The sequence below is a fragment of the Lichenostomus cassidix genome, chromosome 3 (genome assembly GCF_008360975.1).
Source record: "Lichenostomus cassidix isolate B80296 chromosome 3, HeHo_3.0, whole genome shotgun sequence".
Classification (NCBI taxonomy): domain Eukaryota; kingdom Metazoa; phylum Chordata; class Aves; order Passeriformes; family Meliphagidae; genus Lichenostomus; species Lichenostomus cassidix.
In genome coordinates this window covers 96278595-96297123 of record NC_139483.1, presented here as the reverse complement: position 1 = coordinate 96297123, position 18529 = coordinate 96278595, and the positions used below count along the sequence as shown (strand labels likewise).

At 42.7% G+C, this 18529-nt stretch overlaps 2 protein-coding genes across 6 annotated transcripts in view; both read right to left on the bottom strand.

Annotated features, from left to right (window-relative positions):
• RNF144A (ring finger protein 144A) overlaps positions 1-5013 on the bottom strand; it is a 65438-nt gene extending 60425 nt beyond the window's left edge. For 2 of the 5 annotated variants that reach the window (XM_085056811.1, XM_085056812.1), the window contains exons 1-2: positions 4784-5011; positions 2250-2300 (exon numbers count right to left, since the gene is read on the bottom strand). The gene's annotated coding sequence lies outside the window, so the exon portion shown is untranslated. Of the gene's footprint in view, positions 1-2249; positions 2301-4783 lie in introns of all 5 variants that reach the window. The other 3 variants (XM_085056810.1, XM_085056809.1, XM_085056813.1) reach the window with 2 other exon arrangements.
• A 1422-nt stretch (positions 5014-6435) lies between these two features.
• Positions 6436-14571, bottom strand: RSAD2 (radical S-adenosyl methionine domain containing 2). Its single transcript, XM_085056808.1, has 6 exons — positions 14040-14571; positions 13698-13859; positions 13027-13256; positions 12046-12195; positions 10331-10363; positions 6436-9772 (listed from the first exon to the last, which is right to left on the bottom strand). The coding sequence occupies exons 1-6, from the start codon at positions 14362-14364 to the stop codon at positions 9608-9610; spliced, it is 1065 nt and encodes a 354-aa protein (XP_084912934.1). The 5' UTR covers positions 14365-14571; the 3' UTR covers positions 6436-9607.
• Between the last annotated feature and the right edge of the window lie 3958 nt (positions 14572-18529).

Here is an 18529-nt window from a genome sequence, read left to right as displayed (position 1 = left end):
AAAATACAAGAGTTAAAATAATTGTTTTAACAAATGGGAATTCACATAAGGAGAACATGTATGAAAAATAACAGAATAAAATCTTTAAAAAAAACAGTGAATCTTTCCTTTCTCATCATGCACTTTTTGCCATGTTATAAAGCTACTTGGGGCAAAAGACTAAACACTTGTTCTTCTTCCACACTCAAAACTGTTGCAAAAACATCCAGAAATGAAATACCAGTATCATTTGAAAAAGTGTGGAAAAATAAGAACACAATATAAGTTGATTTTTAAGCAACTGAGCCAGTAAAACCCAGTTTCCTAGTAATGTGTGTCAAAGTTGCAGGAAGAGTTCAGACTTCAATCTCTCCTTCAGCAGGCATCTTTCCATCTGCCAAGGCTACCTACTGCCAGAAAAGGTGTTGGTTTATTGGAGATAAGCTTCCACCCTCTCACAAATGCAACTGGAATTGCTCAAAAGAAATAAAGAGCAAGAATGAAAGTCAGACATTAACAGAGAATTGCATGCAATCTCTATTTTCTCAGAAAACCAGGCTAAAAATATATATGCACTGTCTGCAAATAGCTTGGTCTTGAACTTGCAGTTTCTGTTACAAGACTGCACTGGAGACATGAGCCTGACCACACAAGTTGCAGAGCATTGCCCTCATTCTGTCTGGATGGATGTATTTCTTAATACGGGAATAGAGAGATGAAGGGAAAACTGTTTCCCTCAAGTAGCAATAGAAGAAAACGGAGTTTAAAAAGATTCATTTTCCTCCTAAGAGGTCAAACATTGTCTCAAATATCAGGTCCAGAAAAATACAGTAGTTTTATGGAATGTAGTGAGACCCCTCCTGTCACCCCAGGGAGAGAGCACTTGGGCAAGGAACAGACTCTGCTCACCCCTATCACTGAAGCCACCCTGTGTGGTCACTGCAGGGAGGCAGCCCTGACTGAAAATATTGTGTAGGAGGACAGAATGCATCCACTTCTGATGCTTGTCAGACATGCCCTCATCAGATGCTGTTTGGAGAAATTAAAGAGTAAAAAATATGTATTTATATACATACAATGTTACATAAAATAGTTTATATAGGGTATGTTTATATACATACACATATAGTTATATATAAAAGGAAATTAATATCTGTGAGATTATAAGATCCACACACAGAGCCTCACCAGTGATAAAACATGAAGCAAATCAACTGATAAACAGCAATGGCTGTTTAACAGAAATAATAAGCATAGGAAGAAGCTGATCATGTACCAGATTATCAAGGACCAATAATGCATTGTTGCCTCAATATATTTTCCTAATTCATTTTCATATTCCTCGCTGGCTGAATATAACAGTCTTCTACAAGGACTGAATGTGTAGAACAGTATACAATTCTTATCCTATATATGATCTATTTGTTCGAGACTGGAGTTGAGACGAAGGCTGGTCAGCTGAAACTGCCTCCAAGAACCAGAGTGATAGCTTTCATAGATTGTAGCTCATACTCGAGTTCATGGTTACAGGAAATAAACCAAATACTCCAGAAACAGAACAGTCTGTAAAATTTCCAAGTGAAATTCGAGAGTAAGGACTTCAAAGCTATGGAATCTGGCTGCTCACTAGCAAAGCAGTGATGAGAGCAAACAAAGTTGAATATCTGTATGTAATGAAAATAATTATGCCTGAACCTGGAAAGTTAGAATTTTATTTTCCAGACAACCTGCAAGACCCATCTACACTCTAAAGTATTTCAGACGATCCACTGAGATCATGCAGAAGAAAAAGTTTATACTAAATAAGCTTTAGTGCATTTCTTCAATCACAAGTCCTTTCCATTCAATATAAACAGGATATAGTTGTATTAAATTGTCACAGTGATAACTGGAGGATAACAGCAAGGTGTTTCAATGCAACAAGCTTCTACTCACTATTCTTTAAATGAAAAGATGAAAAAGGTCCTGTAATAAGGAAATAACATTGTCATGCCAAGACTAAAACCATCTGATAAGATATTTTTTCCTCACAGTAAATAAAAAGTTACCAGACATATTAATTCACTCTCTGTTCCTCATTTACTTCAGCCTTTTCAAGTAAAGACTTATGTGTTACCACTGTAAGTGGCACCATCAGCAAACAATTTAAGCTATTTGAAAACCCATTTTGTACTGTCACTGCCAGCTCCAGAATTTGCTGACTGCATATGCAGAAAAACTGTAAGCATTTCTGATCCCAGTCGATTAGGAAATACAAAAAACATTCCTACCACTTTGCAGCAGGCAGCCAGAGGAGCAAGCGTATTTTCAACAGTTCCTTCCTGCCATCAGAAATTAAAAACAAACAGATATTATCATTATGATAATTTTGTCTAATCTCCTTCAAAAGATTGGGGAAGGATGAATTTTATGAGCTTGTTTCTACAAAGCAAAACAGAAAAGGATCCTGCCTTACAGAAAGAACAACTGACCACAGCCTAAGTTAGACACAGGAGAATCACTATGCCATTCAAACTGAGTGGTAGGTTAGTTTGCAATTGTTTTCTATTTTCTTTTTGTAACTTGAGATGTAAAAAAGAGCAGAATGAAAAGCAAGCCTCCTAATCAAACCACACACTACTAACTCAACTGCATAACTATTTATACTAATTCACAGGAAATACGGTGATAAGTATAACAGGTTCCATTTCCCCTGCTGCATCAGGTCTCTAGGAGAGAAAAGGTCTGTGCTCACCGACCAGGCTGCAGGATGGTCAGAGCCATTATTTTTCCCTGATTCAGCACTGGGAGGGCAAACAAGAGTTTTCTGCCAGCCTATGAGAGCATTCTTGTAAATAAGCCATTCATACCCACTGTATGACACTGCAGCCAAAACTCATGTTTAAGACAGCAGCCTTGTCCTTTGGCTTAACTGAAAGAAAAGTTGTCAGAAGTTATAAAAAAACCCCTCATGAAATGTGACAAATACTTGGAATGTAGTAGTGGAGGGAAAAAGCCAACACACATTTGAAACCGAAGAAGTTAAGCAAATATATAGTCTTTTTTCACTCAACAAATTACTGCCTTAAAATACTGAATTAAGCAAAAAATCAGTAAGTGTACCTTCTGTAAGTGAAGGCAACTTATAATACTGTGTTTCAAGGGCAAAAATCTACAAGAACTGCAGACAATAAACACATGATTTGATCTAGCAGCTCCTACAATATGAATCATGGTGATTTAGAAACAACGGGAAATCAACCCTCTGTTTTACGTAAAGGATGGCTTATTCAAAGTAGATATATTAAATTGAAACACCCATTGTAGTATTATTTCAATCACAGATGGTTTCTCCCCCTCATAATACACAGATTGCACAAAAGGATAATGATAATGAGACATAATGGCCAGGGAAAGTGGGGGGGGAGTGAAGAAATAAAATTTCATCCCAAGGGGCAAGGATGATGGTGGAAGAAATCCTGTCTTTTTCAGGACACTCCTAAACAAAAGGAACTACTTCTCCCTCCTATCACCACTCTTGTCACTTGATCTTGCTTTTCTTGGGTATTTAACAAACTTCATGTCAGGTCACTTTGACTGATACCTCACTGCCAGGAAAAAATAACACAAGTTTTCCCACACGGTGAAGTCCCATTTAAGTATAAACTAAGCATTTTCATTAAAGGCACAAATCTCCCCCTCGTGATGCTACAACCCCACACAGTTTTCCATCCCCCCAGTCACCCCTTCCCTAGCTTCTGATACCTGTAAGAGAAGTACACACAAGCGGACAGGCCAGCCAGCAGAAGTTTAAACTACTGATGTAATCTCTCCGGTAGCACTCTGCCCAAGAACATGTAACTTCAGCTTAGCCACTCCTGGGCCAGCACTGATAAGCTAATGTGAAATGAAGCAATACATTTCACAATATAAACAGTTGTTTGGCTACGCAGGCAACAATATAAACAAATGGATCAAATGGATCTATTTATAAATCATCATTTATGCTTCTTTTAGAACAGGAATGTTATCTTCCAGGGCAGAAGGGACAGTATTTCCAAGAAAACAGCAAAAAATTCTAACAGCTGGTATCTTCTTCCATCAGCCGGCCCCGCCGACCCTCCCTGTTCCAGTTCTATAGAGCCAATAAACACAGGGCCTGATCTGCTCAGGAACAAGTACCCTTGATCCAGTGGGTGGGCATTATCGTAACTAGGGGTTCTTCCAGCAGCTCAAAAAAGTCAACAGTACCACCTCTCCAGCTCAGGGAAGGAAAACGCGAGCCTTACACTTACTTCTTCCACCCCTGCAACCCAAACGAGCCGGTTTCTCCCCGAGCTGCACAATTGGCTTGTACCGAAACACCAGCCGGGGATGGCACCCGCAGAGCCCCACACTCATTATCTGCCCCTCTCCGAGGAATGGCTGCTGCACCCCGGGGCACCGCGCTGTTTCGAGACCTTTTCGCTCATTTATGGAGAGCCCAGGACAGAGCACACGCGGGGCTGAGGAGTCGCGATCATTACACCCCGACGCGGCGCTCCGCCGGCGGCAGCGCTTCCCGCGGGCAGCCTGCGCCCTGCCGTGCGCTCCCCGCGGCCAGGCACCGCTCCGCACAGCGTGCTGTCGGCCGGGGCTCCCGGCGGGCAGCAGGGACAGCGATCGGGATAACGCCGCCGCGGGTACGCCCGGCACAGCCTTTACGTAAAGGGGTCGGGGTGCCCCGCACGCTCCGGCACCGCCTCCCGCTGTCCTACCACCCCGCCGGGGGGAGCGACGGCTCCCCGCCGCCCCGGGAGGCGCCCCGCTCCGCCGCGCTCCTTACCGTGCCGCTGCAGCCCCTGCCGGCCCGGGGCGGTGCGCGCCGCTGTCCCGCGCTATCCCGCGGAGCCGCGGCAGGGCGCCGCCGCCCCATCCATGGTCTCCACCCCCCGCGGAGCCGGAGTGTGCGCGGCGGGCGCCGCTGCCGGTCTTTTCTCCGGCGGGGGAGGAGGAGGAGGCTGGGGTGAGGGCGGGCGGAGGCGGGCGCGGCCGCGGCGGGCGGGCGCCATTAACGGCCGCGCTCGCGCCGCCGCCCACTTTGAAGAGGCCGCGCCGCGCCAGGCACAGCGGCACCCCCTGGCGGCGGCGGGAGGCACTTCCCGGCGGCGGGCGCGGGGATCCCGGGATTTCCCGCTTGGCAGCGCCGCCGGCCCGGGTGTGCCGAGCCGTGCCGAGCCGAGCCGCGCCGCCGGTTTTACTGTGGGGTTTCTCATGTGCTTAAAGCAATAGCACCTCGGGTCGCCTGAGCGCGATGGCCCGGGCTCCGCAGGTCCGTCAGCGGCCGGAGAGAGCAACGGGCCGGCTGGGCAGAGGAGGCGGCGGGCTTGTCCTGCCTGCCAGGGAAGGAAGGAGGGAACGCACGGGAACCATGACGGACACGGCTGTTCTGGGGAGCTGTCGGTGCTTCCGTGGTGTTGGTGTTGGTGTCGGTACGGAGCAAGGGCCGCTCCTCCTGCGGCAGGCAGGGAGGTGCGGCGGGAACCGCACCGAGCGGGGAAGCGAACGGGAGCCGTGTGCGATTCGTGCGGCGCAGCTCAGCCCTGGCCTGGGCTCTGCGGGGGTGACACAGCCCAGCAGCCACCCCGGGGTGCCACACACAGCCCAGCAGCCACCCCGGGGTGACACACACAGCCCAGCAGCCATCCCGGGGTGACACGCACAGCACAACAGCCACCCCGGGGTGACACACACAGCACAACAGCCACCCCGGGGTGACACGCACAGCACAACAGCCACCCCGGGGTGACACACACAGCCCAGCAGCCACCCCGGGGTGGCATGCACAGCACAACAGCCACCCCGGGGTGACACGCACAGCCCAGCAGCCCCGCGGCGCGGCGCGGCGCGCACAGCATCTCACTGCGGCACTGCTGCTGGGCGCACTCGCCGCCGCAATACGCGGGGGATGGCGGGGAATGGCAAAACGGGGGGTGGGGGGAAGGAAAAAGCTAAGCCTCCTCTCATACACAGCCAAGTACTCTGAAAAGATCAATTTCAGGTTGTCTAGCCTGAGCTTACACTGAGCCTGAAGATGGAAGATGAGCTTGAGAAGCTACTTGTCTTCAGTCTTCTGAATAGACTGGCTTTTCTCTCTTATTTACCATAACAGAAGATAATCTTATTTTTGTCCTCGGTTATTTATGGATAGCTGTGCTTTTCGTATCGGCTGTCATCTGAACAGCACAAGGTATTTGAACTGTCTTCTCCCAGCACAGCCCAGTCCAGTCAGGCTTGTAAGAAGCGCCTTTCATGAGGAGGAGAATCACCACCATTGTTCTCATTCGGCCTGGATGCTGCCCTTGGCACCGCACAGCAGCCCCCCCGGCCCGCTAAACACAGACTGAATGCATCCAGAATGACGGATCTCTGCTGAATGCAGCCACACATTCCGCCAGTATGGCTTGTATTGCAGAAAGGAAAGAGAAAATTACAAACTTAGGAAAATAGAAACGTTTATTGAAATGTGCAACACACTCGTGAAATACTTAGCACTAATTATTTGACACTATTATTCCAAAATTCACCATTTGTAACATTCAGCTATAGCAGCATCATTCACACTGAAAAAGAGGGCATCCTAAAGTGCATCTTAAGTGACCATTTTGCTCATTACCCAAGGCAAAATCATAGTTTTATCAGAAGTCATTCTCCCAAGCACTCATTGTCCACAACTTTTTCAAAATAGAAACAACTGTGTAATGTTAGTACAATGCAGTGCCAGTTCCTTCCCAGTTCAGCATCTTTAGCAAGTGCTTTGCTGCAATACTATGATATTACACACGAAAATACAGTTAAACATATCTGTGTTTATAAGACTTAAATTTAACCCGAACTTTTCAGGATCACAACATACCTGTAATTGCTAAGCCTGGGAGTAACTCGGTTGAATTCAGTTTTCTATTTCTAGTCCCATACTGAAAAGTAGCCTGTACTACATAATGAAAGCCTACAGTCCATTTTTGGTCCAATATGAACTGTGTTTATAATTTTTTAAAAACAAACTAGGTTAATCAACTGTAGCCAAATTTTTGTTGTTTTACATAACAATAAATTTTGCATATAAAAATACCAGTAGTTATTCATTAACCTAAATGATTCTCAGTTAAAGTGTGTAATGTCAGATTCTTCATTTCCAGTGTACACAATTCATATTTCCTTTGAAAAAGAGTATCACACAGAGCAGAAACTGTAGTAATTATGTATGGTAGCAAGAGGTGATGTAAAATGCCTAACATTTCAAGAAGATAAGAACTTAGAAATTTCCAACAAAATCCATCTTAAATGTCTATGCATTATTTACTAGATTTTGACATTTTCAGCTTCTTCTTGTTTCTCCTGCAGCTTCCTCCACAGGCACAGAGGAAGGAAAAGAATAGCCATTTTCAGGGTAAAATGCAAAGCAAATAATGGCAGGATTTGTGGATCTGAACGGGAGTTTGTGTGCAGCATATCTGTGTGCTGTGCTACAGCTGGCAATTTCTGCAGAAGCTGCAAGCTGGTAGATTTATTGGTACATTGATGCACTAAATCTTTCCCCATGCTGGGACTGAGCCAGCAGCAAAGGCAAATGCTTCTTTTCTATCAGTGTGGTGCAGGTACTGAGGAAGAGACTATATTTAACATTTGAGCAAGGGCAGTCAAACCCCCGTTACATAAATTTGCACTGGCCATAGAGCCAGGCAGAGCTCCAACCAGGTCAGTGAAACAGCTGCCAAAAGACTGTGGGGTTACTGTGTGTGGGCCACATTTTAAATGTCACTTGGTGTTAATACAAGAAAAAAAATACTGAAATGTCAGTGTCTAGGAAGTGTTGTGACTGCAAAATGCAAAATACAAAGGGACAAAGAGCACCACTGAGTATATATACAGTTAGGATAGTAATAATAGAAACTGAAGCAATTGTAAATGGAAACATTTTCACAGTGTATTCAGAGGAGCACCTTCCTTTACACAGAAGTAACAGCTCCTACTTAAGCATTTTCCCCTTCAACTTTGAAGATGCATTAGGTGAATGCAAAATATTTCTCTCAAAAATGTCTTAAAAAAAATCAACTAGCATTACCAAAAAAAATTAAAGAAGGTGTCATGTTCTTTACATGGTACATTTAAGGCATGCTGGCTGCCAACTGCTGCAAATATTTAAACGTGTGAGACAGTCCAGACATTGAGTTCAGTGGACAGGATAAATGAGTAGTGCCATTTCATTTCTGCTCTGTGCAATGCTTATCCCAATGCCCTTCAGAGGGAGGATGGGACAAGTTAAATTTGAAGAAACGCAATTATAAAGCCATAACAATTGTGAGAAAACCAAGAATGAGGACAGTACAGTATATTAAATTATTTTTCAGGTTTTGGGGATGTTTAAATTTTTCTATATTTTATATTGATGCTACCTGCTCTTAAAATCAAAGGCAGCTCTCACAAAACCCATTTATTTTCATTTAATGTCTGCAGGTTTGAAACCAGCAAGATAATTAGTTACTGAGACAAGCAATCTTTAAAACAAGGTCGCTTGATATATGAACTTTGTTGTTTGTAATCCCATGGTTTAGCAAAATAAAAAGCTAGTACAAAACAGAAGATATATATTAGGTTGTTCTACACAGTATTAATTAGTTTGAGAAGGAGTCTTCATCAGAACTTTATGCACACAGAGAGAAAATAGTTAAAAATAATAAATGAATATTTGCAGATGAAAGGAAAACAGAGAAGTTAATTAATAAAATGAAAACAATGTTTCACTGTAAATACTTGTTAGAACTAAGGACATTACCAGTGTGAAATATTATGTTTATCATTAGGTAAAATGTACCTCTAGGTTTCAGGACGGACAACTACTATATTTTTTCATGACTAAAATATGTTTTTAAAATTCTATTCCACAGAAAATTACATTCCCTAATATTTTTGCAAATATCGTGTGTGTATATGGAGGAGAGGGAGGAGAAAAACAGATGCTGTCACAGTTAAGTCTTAAAGAATGAAAATTGTCAATTTTTTCACCTTGATTTCCTTTTAAATACATTATTACAGATAATGACTCCTAGATTCTGACCCTCTATTATTCCTGTAAGAGGCAGAGGGTGCTTCCAGAGGCCTGCCAGCTGGCCCTCGTGTGATCTACTGAGGAGCTGCAATCCATCTTTCCCTCAGAAACGGGAAGAATGAATTCCCTAGTAGACTTCTGACTTCTCCATTAGAGAGAGAAGACTTTTCTCCATCTTCTCCCTTAGAATGAATTAGAGATTGGGGTGGCTTTTTTGTTTGTTATCTGGCATGCACACTCATGTAGTATTTTATAAAAAATACCTGCATGACATTATGTTAACAGTTTGCCTTTAAGTCTTTCGGGCAATGGACTAGGAAGTTTATTTCAGAGATCTGTTCAAATGAAAGCTCTGAAAGTATTTGGTCATGTTCAACAAAATAATAGACAACATAATCTGCTTTTAAAAAAACATGTAACATATTCACATATAGAGTTATTCTGAGCATCAGACTGTATAAAATACCAAGTGTAGTTAAAAGCATTAGATACATGTATACACTCACCTGTAAATATACACCTATCTTTACAGAATTCACTGTCCTAACTCAGTACATTGAGTCACCAGTCCAGTTTCATGTCAGCTTTACTCCACACATACTTTCCTCCTCGTTTTAGGAACATCTTCTCATCAAATCCACTGAATTTTATAGCTGCTTCTACACCAACATCCAGGATAGACTTGGAAGGCTCCTTCCGTCCATTTCTACAGTTCAGAAAACGCATCTGGAACATCAACAGATAAGACGTTAGAAAGTGAAATTGCAAAAGCCTAATTTTTCTACAGACTTAAGCAAGTTGCACTGCAATTCCAAAAAAGCCTATGTAAGTGCATGAAGAGGTTCACTCTAGTCCCTAGAAAGCTTAGAAACTCACGGTTGGACATGGGACCTATCTTAGCAGGAACAAAGCAGTATCACAATTCGTGAAGATTAAGTGTTGGCTCTCCAGTTATATGTAAACTAAGTAGGTACTTTGAAACATAACTTTTAGAGCAAGTTCTGTATTATATTAAAGAAAAAAAAGCAAAGATATTCCGAAAAAATAAACATCTACACTTTAAGATTTATGGCACAATGATTATGCATGCAAGCTGATGGCAACTTCCCCTTAGGTCATACTACATTATAGTTCACAATATGTCTGATGGGAATAAATCACATCTATTCCTAGTTGTACATGGTGAAATTGTTTTACAGAATGCACAGTAAATTTAACTGGTTATCACTGTTGTATACATATGTATATTAGCATACAAATAACAGATATCAAAAAAAGACTTACATATTCATCCAGAATGAGGTATGAATCCCTCATCTGTAATAGATCAAAAGAAAAAAACTAAATGAGTATACAAATCAAAATTCCATTCTAATGAAAACTGAAGGACAGACCAAACAACTATTCATTCAAAGTCTGATACAAATCTCTGAAACAGTTGCTGTATCACCACTATTTCAGGGAACTTGGATGAAATTTATAGAAATAAATGACAGAATTACTAAAATAATTTTATATATTAATAAACTAGTAGTTCTTGGAATATGACCTCTCCAGTGTCTAATTGAAATGTGGGTGCCCAACGGCATAAAAGTGTTTTAAATAATATCCAAGTTTTCTATTACCTTCTACACCAGAAGAATTTTGAGTTTTGCTTGCTGGAATGATTGTGCCATTTTCTAAACAAATTACATGCATGACCATTTAAACTGGTGTGTTTAATTATTAGCCCACCAGACAAAGATGTTCTCCCAGTTCAGAGGTAAAAGCTCTCAGGTCTGCACCAAGAAATAAGCCAACAGCTGAAATAAGACAGGTTTGCTTAGCTAAATGGGTGTCTCCTACATGATCCTCCTTAAAATTATCTGGGTAGATGGAGCTTTCTGCTGTGTAGAACAGGAAATCTGATCAGTTTGGTGCCCATCTTTCACACAGGTTCACCAGAAATCAGAAACAGTCTTCTGGAATCAAACCTACCATGGGAAGCCTTTTTTGTAGGACTCTATTATTAAAAAAAAAATGAAAATTAAAAAAAAAAAGAGAAACAGTTCTGGGTTCTTATCTTAACACTTTCTCTGATGAGTGCTCCCTGCCAGCAAATACCATAAATGCAACACTGAGCAGTTCTCCTTTCATGTCTTACACACCAAAGCCAACCCAGTCTGCTCACTTGAGCTCTCCATACATTAAGAAATAAACTGTAAATGGAGTCTTAATCTGTGGAGAGGAAAAGGAACACAAGAGGGAAGATTTAAGGCATTCCTGAATTTGGTTCAACTTGGTATTTCCTCACTTAGCTCATAAACGTTCTTAACTGTGAGTCTTTTAACTCTACCTGTCCCATGTTTAGGGTCTGTAGGCATTTACAAACTGGCCTGAGCTACATCCTTACACACCAAAGTCCTTTAGGGAGGCTAATGTAAGCTGGATGGCAGCTGATCAAGTTAACTGGTAGGCTGTGCAGGAGCCCAAGGAGTCTTCTGAACAGAGCCTGAGTGTGAAATGCAAAGGACTTCAGACAGCAAATGTTAAAAATGCAACTTTATTGCGAGAGGGATTACCCAAAAATACAATTAGTTGTGTACTGTTCCTCAGTATCCAATATAATGCTGACTGGAATGGTGTTTTATTTTGTGTAGGCTGATGACACTGGCATAATGTAACATCACAGTGAATCTCTATTAGGAAATTACACTTAAAGTGGATTTATGCTAACTTTGAACCTTTTCAGGATCTTGTGCCCAAGTCAGGAAGAGTAGTCCCATTGGTTTCCACAGGACTCCTCTGCTTATAACTTCGTTGTCAATGAAAAGCCTTAAAGAAAATTAAAAATCTTGGCTTTCACCAGAGCAAAACCAGTTGCTGATAAAGTTATACTGCACCTCTTCTATGCCACTTTTAATAGGGAAAGTATTAATTGCCATGAAAGTTTCTTGTTCCTTTCAAATTTTCTAGCATTATTTAAAAATAAAGTTACAAAAGGACAGTTTCATTTTTACCTTCTGATTAGATTCAGGTACTAAACAGGAGATATCTTTGTGGCGATCCAGGAATCGATCAAAGTCTTCATCGCTGATGACAAATTTTTCTGCTTCTCTTAGAGCATCCTCCCCACAGTTCTCCCCTTCAATGAGCAGGCACTGGAATACCTGAAAACAGGTTAAGATTTAATATTTTCACTTGCCTTGAGGATAAAAGACCACAGTCACAGTAGATATGTCTTTAATTTTTCTGTCAGTGGAGTTACACTGACACAACTTGTGATAACTGAATACTGCACAAAGGGCGTGGTGCCCATTTATTTATTTGTAAATTAACACTACAGAGTTTTAAATGTTCTAAATGATAATTTTCATTACTATCCTTTAGCAGGATTGAGATTTCACTTAAAGTGTTTATTGGGTTTGGGGTTTTTTTCTGAGTAATTTTGGGTGTATAACATTTTCCATGAAGCAAATAATGAGAAATTATTCCACAAGTTATTCCATATTTCTATCACATTATCTCTACCCATTTTCAGACTTATTTCTAGTAAAAAACATAATATGTGTACAGTAAGCTCTAGTAGTCTAGAAGAGGATATTAATATTCCTTGCTAACAATATATTGACTTTAATGTATCATTGTTCACTAATTTTTCCTAATTTTCTCTACACCATAACACATTTTCACATGTTAAAGCCTTTCTGTAATAATTTTAATACAATAAAACAACCTAGATCTACACACAGTGAAATAGTGATTTTCTGTATGTAACATAACAAAAGAAAGATTCTTGACCTACTGGGCTCCATTTAAGTGCACAAAGAGATAGAACCTGTCTCAACATTGTGCAACATTGATCAGAAAGCTCCTAAGACCAGCCCAAGCTGGAGCTGGAGATAAGATTCAGGTCAATAGAGGTTCAGACAACTCCAGAACTTCACTTCGTTATTACTTTTCTTTGAACAGGAAACCTGTGGTGTACACTACTCTCTTACCTTCCAGCGCACAGGGTTGAGTGCCTTGATCTGTTCATTCATGTCTTCCTCAACATTAAATCTGTTGATGACTGAATTTATTTTAAAAGCAACAGCATACTCTCGGCACCACTCTCTCAGTTTATGCAGATTTTCCACATGGTTCTTTTTTCCTTGACGACGGCCAATTAAAATGTTGACATCCTCATCAAAACTATCACATGAAATTGCCAGAATATCTAAATATTCACCTGAAAACAAGTTTTAAAAATTGATTAATATCCAGTCCCTCAGCTAAAGGCTGTCAGGACTCTGCTCGCTTTCACTTCCTTGTCATCTGTCACGAAATGCCATGTAAATACATTTTGTGGAGTCATCCCATCAACCACAATAGCCACACCAACAGCAGCATCAAAGCACATAGCTGGTGTGTGTGTGTCCCCAGCATTATGGAGACAGGAGGAACTATTGTTTTACTACACTCTTATACTAAAAAGTTTTTTGGTATAATGCCTATGTTGACAACATATAATCAACACTACTTCACCGGTATTTTCATTTGGTTTGCATTTACTATAAATGCGCCTCTAAGAAACTATCTCCCACTTGGCCCCAAGCCCATCTATGGGTGAGGCTGCCCGCGGAGGCTCCCAGCCCTGCCAGAGCAGCTGTGCCCCGCGGTGCCTCCTTACCGTACTTCTCGAACCACTGCCTTCTGATCAGGCTGCCGTTGCTAACGATGCTGACACTTGGGAGTTCCAACTCCTGCTTGCAATACTGGACCAGTTTGCCTACAAATTCGCCTCTGTCCTGAATAAACGGTTCTCCTCCCGAGAAATTGATTTTCTCCATTCCTAGAGAAGGACCAAAGAAAGATGCTATGAGCCTCTGCTGCCCATCGTGTGCTCCTGCTCAGTGCTATCAGTGCCCCGCAGCAGCGGGACAGGGACATCCCGGGATAACTCCTTCGACGGCACTTGGTCCTGCGGGGTTCCCCCTCCTCGGTTCCCTTCACCCCCCTCTCCCGGACTCACCTGCCTCCTTGAGCATCGCCAGCCCCCGCTTGGCCTCCTCCAGGGGCAGCACGAAGGAGGTCTTGGCAGTGTGGAAGCAGAAGCCGCACTTGTAGTTGCATTGCCGGGTGAAGTGGTAATTGACGCTGGTGGGTGTCAGGGACTCGTCGTCCCACTCCTGCTCCCGCTCCGGCCGGGGCACCGAGTTCCGCCAGCCGGGCAGGGACAGAGACAGGGACAGGGACAGGGGAGCCAGGCTCCAGCACAGCGCGCCCAGGCGTCCCCGCAGCGCCGCCAGCACCGCCCGCCCGACGGACAGCAGCCGGCCCAGCACGGCCAGTTGCATGGTTCGGCTCGGCTCGGCTCTGTTCGGCTCGGCTCGGCTCGGCTCGGCTCGGCTCCGACCCAGGAGGATGCGCTGCGGTTCACTTGGACCCGCCTGGTCCCTGTTCGACGGGACTTGGTCGGTTCGGCTGGGGTCGGTTCGGCTGGGGTCGGTTCGGCTGAATCCGACTCGACTCGGCTCGGCTCGGCTCGGCTCGCAGGCTGCAGGGAGCTTCCCGGCTCCCCGCGTTTAAATGCGAAATGACCGCCTCCCCTCCCCTCCCCGCCCGTCCCGCCCCGCCGTGCAGGACCGCGGGGAACCGCTCGGTTTCGTTTTCCGTTCACGCAGAAGCGAAACTTGGCACCGAGCCGCGGGCGCGGTGTTTTCCTTCTGTCGCCCTGCCCCACGCGTGACCACAGTGTCCCCACGGCCCAGAGCCGCTTCTCGGCCATGGCTACTGCAGAACCTGCCGACTGCCCGGGGCTGAGAGCAGCTTTGAGCACCTCTAGGTTTGAGCAGGTTTAACACCTGAGGACCCCTTTTGGTGTGTGAAGTCTCAGTGACTTCGGCTCTCGTGGTTAAACTCGTGAAGCAGGCGGAAAACTGAGCTTGTATAACTGCACTGCATCCCCGTCAGGCACTCAGGAGTTTCTGTAAGTTTAAACAGTTTTGTATGGAAGAGCAACCCAAGTTAGAGATCTTGATGACTTCAGATACATGAAAAGAAAATAATTGCAGGTTCTTTAATTTTTGGTCTCCGGAAATGCATCTTGAGCAAAGCTACCGCACCAGGTTGAGTGCATGGTTAGCCTTAACAGCAGGAACAGCCTGAGGTGAGACACTGGTGGCTGCCCACTCGCAGTATCACCAGGAGGGACAAAGACCAAGCTGCCAGTTTCCATATTCCTCAACTCCTTGGTGGCACAACAGGTACTTCTGGAGAAGGAGCCCCTCCATCATAACACCACTTGCTATCTTCAGTCTTCCACTGTGTCCAGACACACCAACAGGTTTGTCATGACTTTTCAGCCTCACTCTGTCTTCAGTCAGCCTGTCCTCACTCTTCCGTGGGCAGTTTAGTGTTGCCACTGCTGCCAAGGTACAAGAGTCATACTCAAATCTTAAAACCTTCCAAACGCATGTTGTCAATGGCAGGCTTAAAATGGAACTTCCCTCACTCCCACTGACCAGTAAGAACTGCTGATGTTGCCAGGCAGTCTTTCCCTCATGTTGCCTTCTTCTTTTAATTTTCCTCTTTTTTTCCCCCCTTGAAAAAAAAAAAAAAAGAAGGAGAACTATCTTCATCCTGTTTGCAAATTTTCATGGGAAACAAAACCTGCTTGTGAATGAGCAGTGTTTCCTTTATGTTAATTAGTCTTGTCATTGGCTATCCTCAAATTCCTGTCATCCTTTCTTCACTTTTCTGGAGATGACCTGCTGCCTGAATAATGAATGTCTGGATTAGCAAAAACCAGTTTGAACAGTTTTTATTGTTGTCTATATCAGCTGTTTTTTGCTGAAGCAGGTTCATGCCAGTAAGGGCAGGATGGGAGACTTCTTGCTGTGTCTGGCCCCATTAATGCCACCTCACTAAGGTGTTGCTGCAGCCTGATGGGAAACATCTAATTTCTGAGGCTTTCCAAAATGGTCTCAGAGGCTGCCAGTAGAGATTATTCCAGCAGGAGTTAACCATGTGCCCTTCCAGTTCCAATTTTCCTTGAAAACACAGATCTCTGTTTCAAGGAAAAAAACATGCAGAGAACTTTGCACTCAAGCATACTCAAGACTTCCTGTTCTTTGTAATTCTATCAGCGCTTTCTTAGAAAATGGCAATTACAGTTCTTTTTATTTTTTGCCTCAACTAAGTATGTTTTCAGATTACACTCTGCATTACTGTAAAGCCTCACAAAGTAAACCCAGACCAGGACATGCCCCCTAGAGATGTACAAGTCCTAGCAGCACCAAGAAAGACATTCACATTTTACATTCCAAACTCTCCTAGCTCACAGGCTCTATGGTGAGACCTACAAGAAAACAGAAATGTGCATTTTTACGCACAAGCTTTGGATCTACAGGAAATACTGCACGCAAGAACTGCAATGAAATTTTCTGTCCCGATGCCTTCTGGAGGAGTCTCAGAAAAGGATGATTTCTTTGAAAATTCTAGGAAGTATGATTCCTTCTTCTACCTTCCCACAGAAATCATCTTACAGTGGCATGATGATGTCCCATGATGAAAAATATTTTCATTTGAATGAACTAAATGTTTTCATTTCAAATGAACTAAAAATGTTTTAGTTCTCCAAATCTGCATGTAAAAACCCTTTAAAGATTAATATAATTTTTCAAAAATTATTGAATAATGTTATTAATTGTTCACTAGATAATAAATAAATACACAACCAGAATGGAATAATCAAAATGGATAAGCATATATAATACCCTTGCTGTATCTAGTTGCTTGGGAAGTGAAACTTTTGAAACAACTATACAATATTTATCTAATTACTGTAATTTTTCTTTTTAAATAAATATATTGCTTTCTCCAGTATGCCTATTTGGCAGTTCCAGTCAAACAGTATCTTGCTAGGGAAACCAAAGTACTGATACAAACCAGTAACATGAAAAAGGTTAAAGGAACAGCCATATTATGTCACCTGGGAGGACCAGAAATGGTCCAAGGACAACCACGTAAGTCATGCAATGGCAGATGTAATTTTTAGCATTTGATAAATATATTACTTCTTAGTCCAGTCTCAGCTGGAAATTGTCTCATCCTCATTGCATCTGCAGCACTATAAATGGGATTCTGTCAAGGACCTTGTACTTAGAGTGACTCATCTCTCCTTGAGATGCAGAAATCCGAGGGCAAGTTACCAACCAGAAAGCTAAAACCCACATGCAATTAAGTTATGAAGACATATGAAACACACAATATAAATATAGATGCAGATAAGGCGCATTTGAAAGAAGCCCACATGGGCCCTTAATAGTGTATACGTGATTTCCCATTCAGAAAGCATTTAAAAAGATGGTTTCTATTATCTAGAAAAAGACCATAGAATTATAGAATGATAGAATACCAGGTTGGGAGGGGCCAAAAGGATCTCATGATCATTTATTGGCAAAAGTATGTTGAGAGAAGGATCCTTCTGCATCCTTTCCATATCCTTCTCCAAACCTCTGGAGTGGCCACTGTCATGGGCAGAAGAGGAATCTCTCTTGGCCTGACACTATAGTGACTTCTGTGTCCTTATGGTTTTATCTCTAAACCTTTTCCTTTACTGGAGGGCCCTGCATTGATATTCCTTAAAGTTTATTCTGCATTAAAAGAGAAGTTTTATTTATGTGTACTCTATGTACCTATACCTTTTATGGCCCTTCAGCTTAAGTTTTTCCTGCCTGTGTCTCAGACACTTAGATATATTTTTAAGGTAGAGGCTAATCAAATTTCAGGGTTTCTTTTTTTTCTCTTTTTCTGCTTTGTGTGGATCAAAATTTTTTGAGTAATCATATAGCTTCTTGTTGTCTCTATATCTCTTCCCTACAGCTCTGTGTAAGCACAGTGGACACTCAAAGATATGAAAAGGCTCCTGAACAGTGTTTTTGACATAATTAACTTATTTGTTCTTCAACATTTCTTCATATTGTACAGAGAACAAAATTCTAAATGTCCTTGTAAAGAGGCTGAAAAATGCTTAACATAAGTTAATTTCAAAACTGAGTCATACTCTCTCCACTGATTTTAAATACAACTAAACATCCTGGGCATAGAAGACAGGTCTCTTTTCCTATATTTTTACTTGAATCTTGCAAGTGGGTACTTTCAAGTAATTAGGCAGAAGAACAGGCATCACATGCCTAATATGAATGATCTCATAAGCATATTATAAATGAAGAAATCACCACCACCTTGGCTCAGAAACGGTTGTACCAAGGCAGTGAGATGGGAAAAGGGAAAATGAAAGTAACTGCTTTCCATCTGTTCAGCAGAGAGAGGAAAAGCAACAGTAGCACTGGGGAAAAAGCCCAAAACAAACAGAAGATAAAGAAGCCGAGAGGTCGGTGAGGGAAATGGCCAGTTTTACAGGTGCTTTTGAAATGAAACTTGGCTGCAAGTCAGTTGGACCTCAAGCAAACAAATGATCAGAAGAGTGGCTGATAAGTTTCAGTACAGATAAAGGTG